Source organism: Atractosteus spatula, chromosome 9 (genome assembly GCF_055471065.1).
Source record: "Atractosteus spatula isolate fAtrSpa1 chromosome 9, fAtrSpa1.hap1, whole genome shotgun sequence".
Lineage (NCBI taxonomy): Eukaryota > Metazoa > Chordata > Actinopteri > Semionotiformes > Lepisosteidae > Atractosteus > Atractosteus spatula.
This window is the reverse complement of record NC_142714.1, coordinates 16,676,563-16,691,003: the sequence shown is the minus strand read 5'-3', so window position 1 is coordinate 16,691,003 and position 14,441 is coordinate 16,676,563. Positions and strand designations below refer to the sequence as shown.

Sequence of the window (14,441 nt, the reverse complement as noted above, 5' to 3'; positions counted from 1 at the left end):
TTTTATTAATGATGTAAAATATTACTATGGCAAAATTACACAATTGTCTCCAGATTTGAACTGTAGGAGAAGTGAAACAAAATCTTAATTTCCTATTTAAGCAAATTTTTACTTACAAATATGCTGGCACACACTTGGGGGAATAAAAGCCACTTACAGATCTTGCTGAATTTCTGTTGTAATATAGTGAACACATTCCTCAGCTAGTTTGTAATATTATTTCTGTCTAAAAACCACAAACATTGTTACTAAGTATTTAATAAATCATTTTTGACTTGTGGCAGTAATGTACTGTATACAATGTCCACTATTCAGAAAAGTCCAATACTGTACAGTTCTATTCTCTGTTATACTAGAAACATTGACATTTCATATGGTTCAGACAGCAAGTGAATGTTTCCATGTGTATACTGTATAAAGATCTATTACCTTTGTCTTATGAGACTGGAAAAAATGTTGTGCTTAGCAGTATACTTTTGAACAATTGCAGTTTGTTACCCCTTCAGCCATACAGCATATGGGATATAATTGACCAGAACATTCATTGGCTGCCAAATGTCAGAGCTGATAAATTACATTGGATTTTTAACTGCAGTAGCGAGTAGATATATGTTTATAAACCAACAAAGAGGTGGCCCAGTACATTCACTTAAAAATAAAATTTCTTATGTACTCTGGTTGAAATGAATGTAGTCAATGGTATTAAAATGTCTCAGTTTTAAATTCGATATAGCTCCTGTGTGGTTCACCAAACATCTTTTTATGCTGACAGTGGCTTATTGATTTAGTTTTAACATCACTTTAAGGTTTATAGTCATGGTAGCTGCCCTGATACTGTTTTAGAGCAGGGGTCTACAGCAGTACATCAGCTTGTCACATTTCAGTAGCTGCACTATTGTGTATGTTGTTGTAACAGAAAGAATAAGGTTCTGAATCCCGAGATGAAGTTAAACAGATGAGTTTATTGCATGCAAGGAACAATAAAGCCGAAGTCTTGTTTCCCGCAAGAAACAACAAAACCGAAGTATTGTTCAATGTGCCGGTACAAACTTTTGGGTTATATAGTATCTTCTTTTCCGTTTCTGACGTCGCTCAGTCTGATGGTAAAGAGGGGGGTCATGGTATTTGGCCAGTTAGGAGATCCTGGCCAAATGGTCAGTTTAAGATTACACCCAGGGGGGTTCCTAGCTTGCATCTGGAATCTTTATCAGTTAACCCCCTTTCCTGCCATAAACTCCAGCTTGTGATTTAGAAGTCTAAACCTCATACAGAAAGGATTTAATGTAAACCCCCTTCTTCACATCATTCTTCAATGTATATGAAAAAAACACCTTTGAGTGAATTCTGCAATGCTCAGAAACTCTCTTTTATGAAAAAGGATTTATAAAACTTTCTTTTTGTTTTTGAATAATAAGGAAAATTCAAGGGTTTTACAGGATATAATGGCACTCTTATAGAACTAAAGTCCTACTGTATTTTTACTATGTACAGTAATGTAGTATGACTCCGGTCACAGGTCATCTGAATTGATAAGTGTTTGTTAGATTGCATGAGGAATGTCAGATGGGAATTGATTTTTTTTTCTTTAATAGCACTTGATATCAGTAATAAATGCAAGCCATAAAATATTTTTTGTATACTGTATACAATGTTATGTTGCTTTTGGATGCAATTCCATAATTTAAAAAAAGAATTGTATATCTTTTCATTTATGTGGTCGCTTTTGTCTTGATAGTTTGACCAGCAATAAAAATCACGTTTCAAAACCAGCTGAACAGAACCATGCTTATTTGTCTTCAGTGTGTTCTCTAAATTGGTAAATATTACTGAGATGCTCCTGAGAGGCTGAGAGGGTGTTACAATAATCCATAGCAGGTTGAAGGCTCCTTCTTCAGGATGAAAGCTGTCTTTCAATCCGGTGAAGTGTTCATCAGTCAACAGCCCAGCAAACAGACTTTAATTATGAATTATTTTCAAAGCATCCATTTGTACATCCTTGAAACGTTTCTTTATACCTGGAAGATTTTTTAGAGTATCGCAATCAGCACAGTTCTAGAAAAGAGAAAATATTATTTCACAAATTTCCTACACTGCATTTGTATTGATAAAATACTCATTTGTTTTGTTTTAAATCTTAAGCTCTAATAATGAGATGCCACAGTAAAATGTGAAATTAAACCATTGAATGTTTAAACACTGGGTTTGGTGTGGTAATGTCTCTTCAAATATGGACTCACCTCTTGTGACAGACAACCCCATTTGCTGTGCATCACATTTAGGTGTAGAAATAATTTTTCACTGTCATTTAATGACATTTAACAGATAAAATGGATATGACCTCATTAGTGTCATGGATTCTGTGCTTGTGGAAGTGCTTTATTCATAATTGGAATGCCCATCAGCATGAACATGAGCATGAAAATGAATATTTTCCATTTTTTGTTGAAATGTAATGACCTGATAGAATACATTGAAAACAGATACTTACCTAATACAAATAGAAAATTCAATTTAACTTTATAGTACTACAGTAGTATACAGTAGCCCTCTATAGTACTATCATTGGACGTGATGTAAGAGTGATACCAATTAGATTCGACGCTATTTTTGTGATATAAGTATCCTGGTGCTCTGTCTTGCAGCCAATCTGAAGGAGCTGATCTCTCAGACCATGGTGAGCTGGGCCCAGGAATGCCACATTCAGGACCCTGAGCTGGTGAGGGTGATGTTCAGTCTTCTGCGGAGGCAGTACGACAGTATCGGGGAGCTCCTGCGCTCCATGAGGAAGAGCTACACCATTAGTGCCATCTCCGTTCAGGACACCATCAACCTTCTGGCTTCACTGGGCCAGATCCGCTCCCTGCTCAGTGTGCGCATGGGGAGAGAGGAGGAGATGCTGATGATCAACGGACTGGGGTAGGAAGTCTTATTCTGTAAACTGTAAATGTCTCATACTGTACCTACAGTACAGTATAACCTCTCAGCCAGCCGAGCTGAAAGAGAATGCAACAGAGAGGTCTGTGGAAGAAGAATAAAAATGGATTGAAAAAATAAAAATATGAACATCACAAGAGTTTAGCGCTGTTTGGTTTTTGTTGTGCTTGTTTTCTTTCTGCTACAATTCAGTATCATTAAAGATTCTTGCTAGTTCTGTTTACAGTGGCATATGGAAATATTTGGTCACTTTAAGTATTTCTGCTCTAACAAAGTATTGAGGGGCAGAGTCCAGAGTTAGAAAATTTGGGAAAAAGTTTTTTATGAACTAAACCGGAAAGCACAAAATGATCACAGAGAAGTCCTGTATGTGATTCCTTAATTATGTATGTTTAAATGGGCTTCAGTAGAATTTTTGTTTGTTGTTTAAACTTTACATTTCATTCTATTAACAGAGAGTATCTTGCACAGTGAGATAGTAATGCTTATCCACTCTGTGTCTTTTCTTTGTTCTACTTTCAGGGATATCATGAACAATAAAGTGTTCTATCAGCATCCCAATCTGATGAGAGTGCTTGGCATGCATGAGACTGTCATGGAAGTGATGGTTAATGTCCTTGGGGGAGACAAGTCTCAGGTAATTTCATATATCACAGGGATATGGTCAGAGCTGGCATGCTGCCAGGATACATCATATTTGTTGTTAATCTTGTAGACAGTGCTGCTAAGTGCTCGATCTAGTAATGAACAAACCAAGTGACCAAAATGCAATTTTATTTGAGGGCTTTTTTTGCTTTTGAACTTCTCTATATTCATGCATGAATGTGGTCAAAATTTCAACCTATCTGCCAATTGCAGGTAAGTTGAAATAGCAAATTACAAACCCTTTGCTGAATGGCAAAGTTGTCTTGCGTTATAATGAAGAATCTTCTTGCAAATAACACTCTTCTAGGACAGTGCTTGGATTACAATGTGTGATTAGTGAAAATGAGTGGGGCTACAGTATTGATTTGGTTGAGGTGTAAGTGGTTAAGGTTTGGTTAAGGTGCAAGCTAATGTAGTATACTGTAGATCCTTTGGGTAATTCAAGCTTCTTTGTAGCTATCTTATTGTGTCCAGTCATGTCTTGAATTGAGCTGACAATGACCAATCATGGACAAAGTTATAAAAGTTATAAAATACATCCTCCCGGCGGCCATCAGGGTGTATAACGCTGCCCTAGGCTCGGACTGTTAGCCCTTCATTTGCTCATCTACCTGTATGGACAGCATGTTTGCTCCATTGTACTTTTTGGACAATCAGTCTGTATAAACTTATGCACATTTTGCACATAATTTTATTGATTCTACAGTGACTATGGTCATCACATTTTGCACACACATATGTATTTATTATTTAGGTATTTTATATTTATTTTGTTGTCTTTTGTTCTTATAACTATTCTGATGTCTGTTTTTGTTTGTCTTGGGCTGGACTGCTGTAACAAATCAGTTTCCCTACGGGATTAATAAAGTCTTATCTATCTATCTAAAAGAAATGTTACCCGTGTTAATAGGTTAATTTCTTAAATTGTATGTAAATATAAAACATTATCTTCTGTGGGATGCAGCAGTAAAGAAACATTATAATTTACTTTTTTCTCATAAATTGATGTTGATTTTTTTTGTGTTTTTAGCATTTTTTTCTTTTAAAACAAGTATTTCTAAAAATTAGAACTTACTTTTCTCGTAGATTGATGTACTGTTGCTTTGCTTTTTTTAGCTTTTGTTTTTCTTTTAAGACAAGTGATATTCTTTTCCACAACAAAATGCGCTCTAGCAATTAAACAGTATTTTCACCATTTATTTTAGTTTTCCATTTAAAACTATTGATGTATTCAGCTGCTGTTGAGGTATCCTGGGAGCTAATACAGACCATTAGAGGGATGAATGTATAATTAACCTATGACTCGGCTTTTAAATAAGGGGATGGTTTTTCATGTTGTAATGAAATAGCCCATGGGGTGTACAAGTTTTTTGAAGAACTTCAAAGCAAATTAATTCAACTAATTGCAGAAACTGAATGCAGTCTCTGTAAGAAAAGAAAGAGATCGGGATTTGTCACTTTCAGTTAATTTGGTTATTTTGTGGGCCTGTAACAGAACAAATTACTAATATAGCAGATATTAAAGTCTTACTTTTTTCCATATAAGAATGTATACCTTCAATTTCAACACAATTTCTAAATATTATATTATTATTGTATATATAAAATAATACAATCTCTTCATGTAATTATGCCTATCCTTTTTTATTTACAATAGTACTTTTTACCTGTTGCATATTCTTTCTTGGGATCAGGATGCATGAGCTGTACTTATTACTTTTTTCTTCTAACAGGAGATTGCATTTCCTAAGATGGTAGCAAGCTGCTGCAGATTCTTGTGCTACTTCTGCCGTATCAGCCGGCAGAATCAGAAGGCCATGTTTGATCACCTCAGCTACCTTCTAGAAAACAGCAGTGTGGGTTTGGGTATGTGAGGCTGACACATTACACTGTACCACTGGCATTTGTGCACCTTAGAATGGACATAAAGTATAAATAGAGTAGTGAACTGTGCATGATTGAAAGCCGAGATAGAGGCATCTTTTATACAGTAGGTTGTTCGTTTTCTTTTTAACACACCTTGTTCTGTAGCGGTCTAATAGATACAGCATGTACACAGACGACTGTGTGTCTCAATTTTCCAATGAAACCTATAACACACATAAATTTCAAGGAGAAAGTAGATTGGTGCTATAACTGTTGTCTGATTTCTCTGAATGACATTGGACACATACTGTAGCATTGAGGATAAAGTTAGTACATAGTACAGTATATTGTTACAAATTACGAAACACTTGACACCTGATGAACTGGATAATGTTTTTAAAACCCTTTGCTTGATTTTAAAAGGGGCCCATTCATGTTCTTTTTAAATAAATTAATACATATTAGAATAAAATAATAATAATTATTAATATTAATTATTAATACTACTAATAATAAATTACTAGGATTGCTGTGTTTGGCTCAATGAGGCATGATACCAGTTACTGAGCTACCCTGCGTCTTTCAGAGTAGTATGCAGAGGAGTGTGTAAAGGCTAACCTAATCTTGTTGTTCTTGTGTTAGTCATTTATAGTCATTTAGATTCAGTTATTCATTTTCCAAAATACCAAATGTTCAGAAATCAATGAGGTTCTTGGCTTAATCAGATGAGAGCACCAGGTATCTTACTGCCAGCAAATCACTCAGTGATCCAGTGGTGACAGAGACCTGGGATGAGGGGAGACAGGAAAAAAAGTGTGGAGTAGAACTCCAGGGACTAAAGGAGAGAGGAAAACAGAGAGAGTGTTTAGTAATGCAGTACAAGGCTGGTGAGTCACAGGGCGTTTTGGCAAGAAAACTGTGCGACAAAGTGATGAACAGCACCTGCTGCTGTGAACACCTGCATCAGTGAGAATGTCATACACTGTTCAAGACCAAAGCCTGCAGATGTTCCTCGCTTCTGGATTGAACTTGGTTCAAAACAAATCATTCTGTTCAGGTCTGATAGCATAAGTGGTTTGCATTGTACGGCCTTGTAGCAATTAATTATGAATTTTGTGAATATATTTTCTTATAATAAGGTTAAGAAGGAGATGTGACAAAAATATTTCTGTATATAGACTTCATGAAAAGCACATTTATAAAGAAATATATTACTTACCATCACCAATCTATTATCTGTGATTTGAAACAGAAGGAGGTGGATGTTGAAAAAATTAACGAGTGTTATTTTTGAGGCCTTGTTTGGCACATCCAATTTTGATGTCATTTTTGTTTTAGGAGAAGAAAGATATTTATTTTGTAAGAATTCCTCATGAAGAAACAGCAGTATCAAATTGCATGTCATGAATGGATAATCAAATCTCCCAAGCTTTTGAAAACAGATTTTTACAGCTGTATTAGGAACTGCATCTAGATGTGTTGAAATGGAATATGCTGCCCTCTGCTGTCCATTTTCGTAGGGTTCTACTTTCTGTGACAGAGTAAATTCACAGAAGAGACTTATTAGTAGTATTTTGAAAAAGAAGAATGTGTATGAAATAGGGTGATAAAGTAAAAAAAAAACATAATGTGAGCTGTGTGCTTTATGTTTCTAGCATCTCCAGCCATGAGGGGCTCTACCCCACTGGACGTGGCTGCAGCCTCAGTGATGGACAATAATGGACTGGCCCTGGCACTAGAGGAACCAGACCTGGACAAGGTCTTAATACCCCAATGTTCTTATATACTTTAGATAAGACTGTCAAAAGGTGTATGTGTGAACACTATGTGTGAAGTGATACATATTGTCAGGTACTTAATGTCATCTGATAATGATGTTCAGGGACATACAGTAAGCTTCCCATTGCATAGCTTTGTAATCCACTCCATAAGAGCTACAGGCTCCTATATACTGTAGGTCAACACCAGGTATCTCTGTGGAGATATCATGAAATCATTACAATTTTTATAAGTACTACAGAGCAGATAACCAGAAATGGGTTGTTATGTAATGGGATTTGTTTTATGTTATATTATATATTTATTAATTCAGAGTTAGCTGAGTATTAGTTAGCAGCATGAATACAAATTAAAACTTAGCTGTTATGTTGTCAATCAGTTTCATGATTGTACAGATCCTGTTTAACACCACAGAATTTTAATACAGGGGAAATTATGCAGAATTACTGGAATAATGCTATAGTGACCCAAGACACATCGCCAGGAAGTATTGAGCTATGTTTTTACCTTAAATTAAAGTAGTTTCAGGAAAGGTAAGCTTTAAAATAAGTCATACCTAAAAGCAGTAGAATATAAAAGAAGCAGGATGATATAATTGTCTATAGTATAAATTTATGGTTATAGTATACAGTATGTGTATATAAATGTTTCCTATTGTAAGGTACTGAAAAGGAAATATATGTACTCTGGTGTTTCGATAAACATTGGAAGAAATACCAACAAAAGGAAAAAACATAAAATGTTTATTAGTGGTATTAGTTTGACTGCTCAGCGTCTCTTGTAAGTGAATAAAATTTGAAGCAGTGTTTCTGTTTTGGCAGGTTGTAACATACTTGGCTGCCTGTGGCCTCCAGAGCTGCCCCATGCTGTTGGCTAAAGGATACCCAGACATCGGGTGGAATCCCATTGAGGGCGAGCGATATCTGTCTTTCCTTCGTTTCGCAGTCTTTGTCAATGGTATGTTTTGTTAAATGAATGTTTGAATGTTAACGAAAAGCACATGATCCAAATTAAGAGAGCAGATCACTGTCTTGTGAAACGTTCCCTGGAAATGGGAAAACAAGGCCTGGGACTGCATACAGTTTAGGTAAAAACCAGCCTCTCTTGCAGTTGTCTGTAAGAATCTGTGGTGGCATACGCAGGTCACATACATTCCTCATGCCATAGGAAATGTGAGAGTAAAGTCTGGCACATCTAAAAAGAGAGTGTCAATCACCTTTACATACTGAAAGATGTGCATATTGATTAAAATAAGTTTTTCTGTGGCAGCAATGGTCAAGTAAGCAATAAAATTAGCATAGGCACATCTGAACAGCTTCCTATGTACCAGAACAAGGTCTATCAATATTCACATCATTTGTTGTGCTTTGGTGCAGAATAGAGTGTGTTTCTTACTGCTAGATACTGTACTCTGATGCTGAGAAGATTGTGAAACCACTGTAACCTGTCTTTTATGCAGTGGTATAGATGAATAGATTCTGGCAGACCCTGACCAGCAAACTGAATGTTTTTAGAGTGAACCTAGAAGTATCAATCCACTGCTAATCTGAGAAACACAAATCAAGCACAACCTCTTCCTGAATTCCTGAAGGTTGATTTTACTGCGTAAAAGCTCAAGCATAGGGGAGTCTGTACATAGAAATATAATGATTGATAGAGTTTGCAATGGAAATCTCTCTACAAAGGCAGATACATGTGACCCCTTTCCTGCTGAATCATCAAGCTTTGGTGCAACTTATTCCCACAGAGATGTATGAAAGCCTTAATGTCTTCTAATCCTGCTATTTGTTTTAATGAATTAGTGCATGCATAAATGTTTTATATAGGTAACATGATAATTAGTCTGTGATTCTTGTTTTACTCTGATAAGAAAATATGGCATACAGTTTAGAAATGTTGGTCCAAACACACCACTATTGCAGTTTTTTTGTCAGACATACTGTACCATAAACTGTCTTTGTTCTTGTTTGGAAACTTTTAATGACAAAGGTGTTTATTGATTGTTTTATTTGTTGTATTTTGTGCTTCTTTATTTCATTGTATTCCTTGTAACCTGACTGACCGATGAGTAGTCTGAGATGAGATTGCAGGTATCATAAATTGTAATTCATGTACAATTTCCTCTAGTTTGTTGCAGAAAACCAAAAGCAGTTAAAAACAACAGATAAGAGTACTTGGCTGACTTGAATAATTTTTTATTAATGGCACATTAAGGGAGTATTTCTCTCAACAATCAGGCGCAAGGGGGAATACACCCTGGAAGGGACGCCTGTCCAGCGCAGACAACACACAAATACAGTACTGTACACACACACTCACACCAGACACAGTCAGTACAGAAGGCAGTTAAAGTACCAGTGTGTCTTTGGACTGTGGGAAGAATCCAGAGTACCCGGAGGAAACCCATGCAGACTTGGGGATAACAGACAAATTCTATACAGATAGCATCCCAGGAATTGAACCCAGGGCCCCAACTCTGCAAAGGCAGCAATGCAGCCTTTATATTAATCCTGTAAATTGAAAAAATCGATTGTCATTTCATTCTGCTTAGACCTCCAATACAAGCATCTTAGCACCGTGCGTATAATAGCATTTAAACTGCCCTGGGAAAATGCAATTATTCATTTGCATGAACTGTTATCTTTCAATTGTTATAGTATAAAGGTAGTATAAAGATCTTTTGATCTGCCTTTTCTGAAAAAAAAATTACCCTCTTTATATAGTTGGACAGAGCTTTTTAGAGGTACTTCAGATTATCAATATCCACCCTGCTTTTCACATTATGATTATTTCATTCTGTCTTTAAGAAATACTATCTTTATCCTTTTTTCACTTGGTCTTTCTTTATCATCCATTTACAATAATTGAGTGCTTGGTAAAGACTCTTGTAATAGTGTAGACCTATCTGTTGTTGTGGAATTAAATAGTATACACTGTTCCTAATCCTTCATTTGAATCTGGTCTCTTTTTATAATCATGATGAAGCACTTCAATTCTTATGAGTTTATACATTTTAACTCTTGGTGTACTCTATGTACTGCAAATACTTAAAGGGGAACTGCAGTCCCAATTTTGCAGACCAGTTATTACTGTACATTTCGGTAATAAAATAATTTCATTGACAGCATGGAAAAAATTACAAATTTCAAATGACAAAATCCTTGAATACTTCTGAAAGTCACCATACTGTCGCAAACCCCTGGTTTTGCCACAATTGAGAACGAGAGTTCACATGAATTGTGACGTGATGAGGCCCTTCCCGCTCGCTAGTAACTGTAAATACTAATACAATGTGGTTAATGAACAAATAAGTAGGGGTTGTGCAGCACATATTTCACTGAAGAAAGTTTCCAAAGTAATTTTAGTTGTTAATTAGTTGTTAGCTAACTTTGTTTTTTTTGGCAGATCTTGGAGTTAACAAGTAAGTTCCATTTATCAGCAATACCATCTTGAAGTCGGGAGCAATATTTCTATTGGATTAAAAGAGATGTATTCATAAGTCTGCTTTTTTACAATGTACTGCAACACATCACTAGAAGATTTGTTGCCTCATTCTGAATCACAGAATGTAACACTGCGCATACCTGGAAAAGTTTCTGTGTAAATTTTACTTTTATTGTGGTTTGAAATCCTCTTAACAAGATTGATTCTTTCTTACCCCAAAATATAAAAATAGTGTTGCAGTTCCCCTTTAACTAAAATATTTGTTTATTGTTCTCACAAAAGAGGCACTCAAGATAGTACAGATAGTAGCATTGTCTGTATTCTCAACAGTAAAGGACAGAGTCAACACCGTGGAGCTCTTCAGATATTCTTAAGTGAAAAGCTCTTGATTAGGATGCAGTAAAAAAAACTTCAGGGAACTTTATAGCTGATGAGCTTATAACCTGTATTTGATTTTTACTGATAGCCTGAGACATGTGTGCACAACATATCCAGTGCTTATTTATTTGTTCTTAAATTATTCTTATTCTATCAGTTTGAAGGATTACAAAAATGTAATCCTTCTAAATATACAGTGTTCTATAATCCTCTGTACTATATTAGTATCCATATGGTACACAAGAGAGGGTGTAGAAATGTTGTACCTTCCACCAGGGTTTATAAAATGGACAACCTGTTATTCACCTGTTGTGACTCAAAGACATAAGTCAAAAAGGGGAGTTATGCTTTAATGATATGATGTTAGAAATGACTACTATCCAAAGTTTAAGGCTGAAGTGTTTATTTTCCGGGAACTCTTACATGCCACATCCAGGACTGTCTCCCACTAAAGGTCCTGAAATCATTCAATAATGATAAAGTGGGAGATAAAGTGGAATACTGAACGAAAACATTGACCGGGCAGGACAAGGTTTAGCTCTGTGAGCTGTGCTGTTGGGATGCTCTTCTGGATGGTTCTTTCTGTCTTGTTTTCCCAAGCTGAAAGCGTCGCGGAGAACTCCAGCGTAGTGGTCAAGCTGCTGATCCGTCGTCCTGAGTGCTTTGGCCCAGGTCTTCGGGGTGAGGGTGGGAATGGCCTCCTGGCAGCCATGAAAGAGGCCATCATGATCTCGGAAAACCCAGCTCTGGATGTCCCCCCTGCACTACAGGGTGTTCACCGTGATGTGTAAGAGGTTTTTAAGTACTTTCAGATTATTTACAGTACCAGCAACATCATTGAAACGTCATTGCAAATTAGTTTGACCACAGTACTACTGTATATATGGGCTTCTGCTACATTGACAAGTGACTTGTAATACGTACAGTAAGTTAATACAGAGACGAAATATGTATTCAACAGTATAATGTGGAAGAGGCACATTAATGTGGATGTACTTAATATTTGATATGATACTTTCAGGAACTGATGCTATTCTACCAAATCTACTTAAAATGTGTTATTCTCTTAACTACTTGCTAACATAGCAAATATACTAGTAATTATACTAGTATAATTCTAGATTAATATGTCTTCTGTTACATGTATGATCATGGAAACAATAATAAGAACTAAACGAAAAGATCATCTACATGGCAGTAGAATTCTAGGTTGAGAACAGTCAACAGCAATTTAGAAAGGTACTGTATGTTGTGCTTAATTAAATAGGTAGAGTTCTTTAAATACGTAATTGTGCTAAAGTATACATGCAAATTACGTGACATGATATATTTTGATTTTCAGAAGTTTTCTGATCGGTTTTAAAAGATTGATTAAATTGCAGGCAGCATTCAAAATAATTCATGTTTCCATACTTACTGGGATGGTTTAATTAGTACCTTATTGATCTGTGTAAGGATCACTGCTCTTTTTGACTTCTACAGTATCAATGATCTAGACTCTGGTGTAGATGGAAAAATAGTTCACAGGTGACACCAAAATAGGAGAATTAGCAAACAGTAAATAAAAAAAAGATCAGACAGCTGGCAGATGTTATTGTTGTACTATACTGTAGGTAGGTGTTACTGTATGTCCATTTAGCAGAAACAATGAGCTTTAAATAGAAGATTTGTAAACACTTGAGCTAAAGGAAGCTATTTATGAAAATAGATGAGGAAACTATACACAAAAAAGGTGTTTATGAAATTTTATTTTAGGTATTTAAATCAAAATGAATCTCATATACTGGAAAAGTGTCACTGATCTGTGTTTTAGTGGAAATTCCAAAGTTTAATTTATCTCACTGCCACCTTCCTACCTCTAATAAAACTTCAGATCAGCATTAGCAATGACACTCATTGCTGAGAATGAATTTCAAAATAAAACTACCAATTCTACTTTCAGAAGTATTACAGAATGTAGATATTATTGTGCACTATACTTAGAGGGGCTAAGCTTTTTAAGATATAATCATTATATAGAATTTTTATTAGATACTGTGTGATGAGATGAGTACTTTTACTATTTTTAAAAACGTTTTACTAGTAATAGAAAAGTACCAGCATATTGAAACACATGTCTCTGTATTTCCTAGATCTGTGGATGACGAGGAAGAGGAGGAGGTTGTCCATATGGGCAATGCTATAATGTCTTTCTATTCTGCTCTAATCGATTTGCTGGGGCGCTGTGCTCCAGAGATGCATGTAAGTAATGCCTAGAACTGTGAATCACTATAGCATGACATATAGAACATACTGTAGGTCTCCCATTTGACCTTAATTTAAATAGAAGATGGCCAATAATACATGAACCAAATCAGCTGTTGATAATGAATAAAATAATGGTGTTGAATATTATTTTATTGTACTTAATATTTGTCTGCATAATTCAGATATTTTTGTTTGAGTAATATAAAAACAGTGTGATTGCTGTTTTCACTTTGCTTTATTTGTTCTGGAAAAAAACAAGGCATTCAATATAGTATCTGATAATAACTAAGTTTTGAGACTTTTATTTTTTCATCTTCAAGATGTCTTTACATCCAAATCCAAGCAGCCCTCATACACATAACAGTGTTCTTTAAAGTTTACCCTAATATGTTTCATGTTCAAGATGAGTAAATTAACTGCAAAAGAAGTGATCAATGCTGCTATAGTAAATCACCATAACTGATTTGTCAAGCATGTACAAGGTTTAGTTAAGACAGGATCTACATCTAAGTGAATATATATTCATTTATATGACATCCTCTTTTGCAATGTCTAAAACAATATCATAATGCACCGCCAATGTCATTTGCCAGTGTCCGCACTGTTTCCTCTTAATCTTCATTGATTGTACGCTGTGATTTGTGCTTCCTGTCCTACAGCTGATTAACAAAGGGAAAGGTGAAGCTCTCCGAATTAGAGCTATTCTACGCTCCCTTGTGCCCACGGAGGACCTGGTGGGCATCATCAGCATACCACTAAAAATGCCAACTGTGAATAAAGGTATGACTCAGAGGCTCACAGCACACTGACAGCATCTTTCATTTGCCCTTGACTGCTCTCACTAACATTAATGCCTTGGCAGTTCTTAAGATTTCAATAAATATAGAAGTGCCCTAAACCTTAATGATATAGCCATCCACCCGTCAGCGCTCAGGCTGCTCTGAAGAGATCCAAGCTGATTCTTAATTATTTCTAAGGTCAAACAAAATAAATGTTAATCAGCTCAGATGTCTATTTCACATTCATCCATTTTTTCATTCCCAAAATCCCTGTAACTGTGCCCCCATGAGTTACAGTACCAGCGTGGGCATCATGACAACCCATATTTTTCACCAGTTCTTGCCCCCAACTCAGTTTCACAGCTACCT

General features: G+C 35.8%; 1 protein-coding gene across 5 annotated transcripts in view; it reads left to right on the top strand.

The window, feature by feature from the left end:
• LOC148828300 (ryanodine receptor 3) overlaps positions 1 to 14,441 on the top strand; it is a 175,379-nt gene that overhangs the window by 107,850 nt on the left and 53,088 nt on the right. For all 5 annotated transcript variants that reach the window (XM_088924859.1, XM_088924857.1, XM_088924858.1 and 2 more), the window contains 8 exons: positions 2,643 to 2,916; positions 3,457 to 3,571; positions 5,313 to 5,445; positions 7,101 to 7,204; positions 8,046 to 8,181; positions 11,647 to 11,833; positions 13,179 to 13,287; positions 13,953 to 14,073. In XM_088924859.1, coding sequence (XP_088780985.1) covers positions 2,643 to 2,916; positions 3,457 to 3,571; positions 5,313 to 5,445; positions 7,101 to 7,204; positions 8,046 to 8,181; positions 11,647 to 11,833; positions 13,179 to 13,287; positions 13,953 to 14,073 — 1,179 coding nt within the window. The remainder of the gene's footprint in view (positions 1 to 2,642; positions 2,917 to 3,456; positions 3,572 to 5,312; positions 5,446 to 7,100; positions 7,205 to 8,045; positions 8,182 to 11,646; positions 11,834 to 13,178; positions 13,288 to 13,952; positions 14,074 to 14,441) is intronic.